At 51.6% G+C, this 2,500-nt stretch overlaps 1 protein-coding gene across 2 annotated transcripts in view; it reads right to left on the bottom strand.

Annotated features, from left to right (window-relative positions):
- smtnl (smoothelin, like) overlaps nucleotides 1-1,589 on the bottom strand; it is a 16,098-nt gene extending 14,509 nt beyond the window's left edge. For both annotated transcript variants that reach the window (XM_084466865.1, XM_084466866.1), the window contains exon 1: nucleotides 755-1,589. In XM_084466865.1, the coding sequence (XP_084322991.1) occupies nucleotides 755-1,495 (741 nt within the window). In that variant the 5' untranslated portion in view covers nucleotides 1,496-1,589. The remainder of the gene's footprint in view (nucleotides 1-754) is intronic.
- Between the last annotated feature and the right edge of the window lie 911 nt (nucleotides 1,590-2,500).

Raw genomic sequence — 2,500 nt, 5'->3', positions numbered from 1 at the left:
TCATGAAGTGTTACATGATATATATATCATGTAACACATGAAGTGTTACATGATATATATATATCATGTAACTCATGAAGTTACATGATATATATATCATGTAACTTCATGTGGTCATGATATATATATCATGTAACTTCATGTGTTACATGATATATATATCATGTAACACATGAAGTTACATGATATATATATCATGACCACATGAAGTGTTATATATAAGTTATATATATATATAAGTGATATATATCATGTAACACTTGATGTGTTACATGATATATATCATGTAACACTTGATGTGTTACATGATATATATCATGTAACACATGAAGTGTTATATATAAGTGATATATATCATGTAACACTTGATGTGTTACATGATATATATCATGTAACACTTGATGTGTTACATGATATATATCATGTAACACATGAAGTGTTATATATAAGTGATATATAACATGTAACACTTGATGTGTTACATGATATATATCATGTAACACATGAAGTGTTATATATAAGTGATATATATCATGTAACACTTGATGTGTTACATGATATATATCATGTAACACATGAAGTGTTATATATAAGTGATATATAACATGTAACACTTGATGTGTTACATGATATATATATCATGTAACACATCAAGTGTTACATGATATATATATCATGTAACACTTGATGTGTTACATGATATATATCACCACATCACAGCTGTAGTGCAGCCTGTGAGCAGGAGGACACTCACGCTGGCCCTGCTGGACAGGGCGAAGGTGGCCCTGCTGGAGAAGCGCGCCGTACCAGGGCCGTCGCCGACGCCCGCAACGCTGGTCACCGTGGAGGTCACTCTGGGGCCCGGCAGGGGGCCCACGGGCTCCGGGTGTGACGAGGAGCCGGGCGGCAGGGTGCCGGTCGGGCCCCTGGGACACGCGCCGCCCCGGGCGGGGACCTGGCCCTTCCTGGGGGCCGCCTCTGTCCCCTGGTGGTGGGGGTCCGGCGTCCCGGCGTCGCCGTGGGGGCCCCTGTGGTCGTGGTGCTGCGGGCCGGGCTGAGCGGCGCCGTTGCTGTGATGGCCGCCGCGGGCGGGGCCGTCGGGGCGGGCGGAGGCGGCGCCGGAGACGCCGCGGTGCTCACACGTCGCCCCCGCCAGCAGCTCCACCTGCCGGGCGAGGGCGTCCAGCTGGGCCCGCAGCGTCTGGTTCTCCTGCTGGAGCTGGGCCACGGCCCGGGCCAGCGGGGCCCCCGCCCGGCCCAGCCGCTGCTCCACGCCCAGCTTGAAGGCGCTGACGTCCCGGTGGATCTCACAGATGGCGCCCCGCAGCGTGTCCTCGTAGCGGGCCAGCGCAGCGCACACCGTCTCCCCGCCCCCCGGGCCCGAGGGAGGAGGAGGAGGAGGAGGAGGAGGAGGAGGAGGCGCGGCCTGGTGGAGGGCTGCTCCTACGTTCTCCATGGCTGCTGGTGGCGCCGCTACGACCGGGACCCGGGGCATGGGCCCTGCTGGGGCTCCTGGTCCAGGTGGAGGTCCGGGGCCCTTCAGTAGAGGAGCAGCGTTGGGATGGGGTCAGGGGGGGCCCGGGGGGGGTCGGGGGGGCCCGGGGGCGCAGGGGGGTGGGGCGGGTCAGAGGTTTCTCCGTTCTCCTTTCCTTTTAAGGCAGCTGTCGGCTCCGCGATGATTCAGAGGGCCGGGAAAGAGGCAAGTCTTTGCTTTCTAGGCACAGCTCCTCTCTCTCTCTCTCTCTCTCTCTCTCTCTCTCTCTCTCACTCTCTCTCGCTCTCTCTCTCTCACTCTCTCTCTCTATCCCCCTCGTTCTCTAGCTCTCCCTCTCTGGTGAAAGTTTGTGGTGAAAGTTTGTGGCTTGTGGCTTGCAAATGCCAATCAGGAGTCTTGACATATCTCAACACATAGTCCAAGTAGAGTCCTCGGTAGAGTCCTGTTACCAAGAATAAACAAACCAAAACACATCAGGAAAATCAAATCAGTTAGAAAATACTTGATTAGTTTGTGCTGCGCTCCAAATAGCAGGATCTAAAACAAACGTCCTGACAATCGTTCAGAAATGGATTCAACAAACCCCTAAAAACTACATTTACAAAACACACAAGCAGATTGAAGGCATGGAAGCTGAGCAACATGTAACAGCAGCCCTGCTGAGGGAAGTGAGTCCACAGAGAGAGAGAGGAAAGACACAAGATGTGTTTGAGGCCAGCTTGGCTTTGAGGTGCCATAAAACAAATGGGAGGTGAGGTCATCTGCACTGCGTCACACAGCTGCCAATCTGCACACTACCCTGCCTCACTGTCTATGAATGTATGGCCCACATTTGTGATGATACATGTGTGTGTGTGTGTGTGTGTGTGTGTGTGCGTGTGTGTCTGTGTGTGTCTGTGTGAGTTTGTGTGAGTTTTTGTGTGTGTGTGTGTGTGTGTGTGTGTTTGTCTGTGTTAGTTTGCGTGTGCGTGTGTGTGTGTGCCTGTGTTTGTCCAAGCATGTCTG

This window comes from Micromesistius poutassou (genome assembly GCF_964030765.1).
Source record: "Micromesistius poutassou genome assembly, chromosome: 4".
NCBI lineage: Eukaryota > Metazoa > Chordata > Actinopteri > Gadiformes > Gadidae > Micromesistius > Micromesistius poutassou.
The sequence above is the reverse complement of the archived record's forward strand: the minus strand, read 5'-3'. Positions and strand labels throughout refer to the sequence as shown.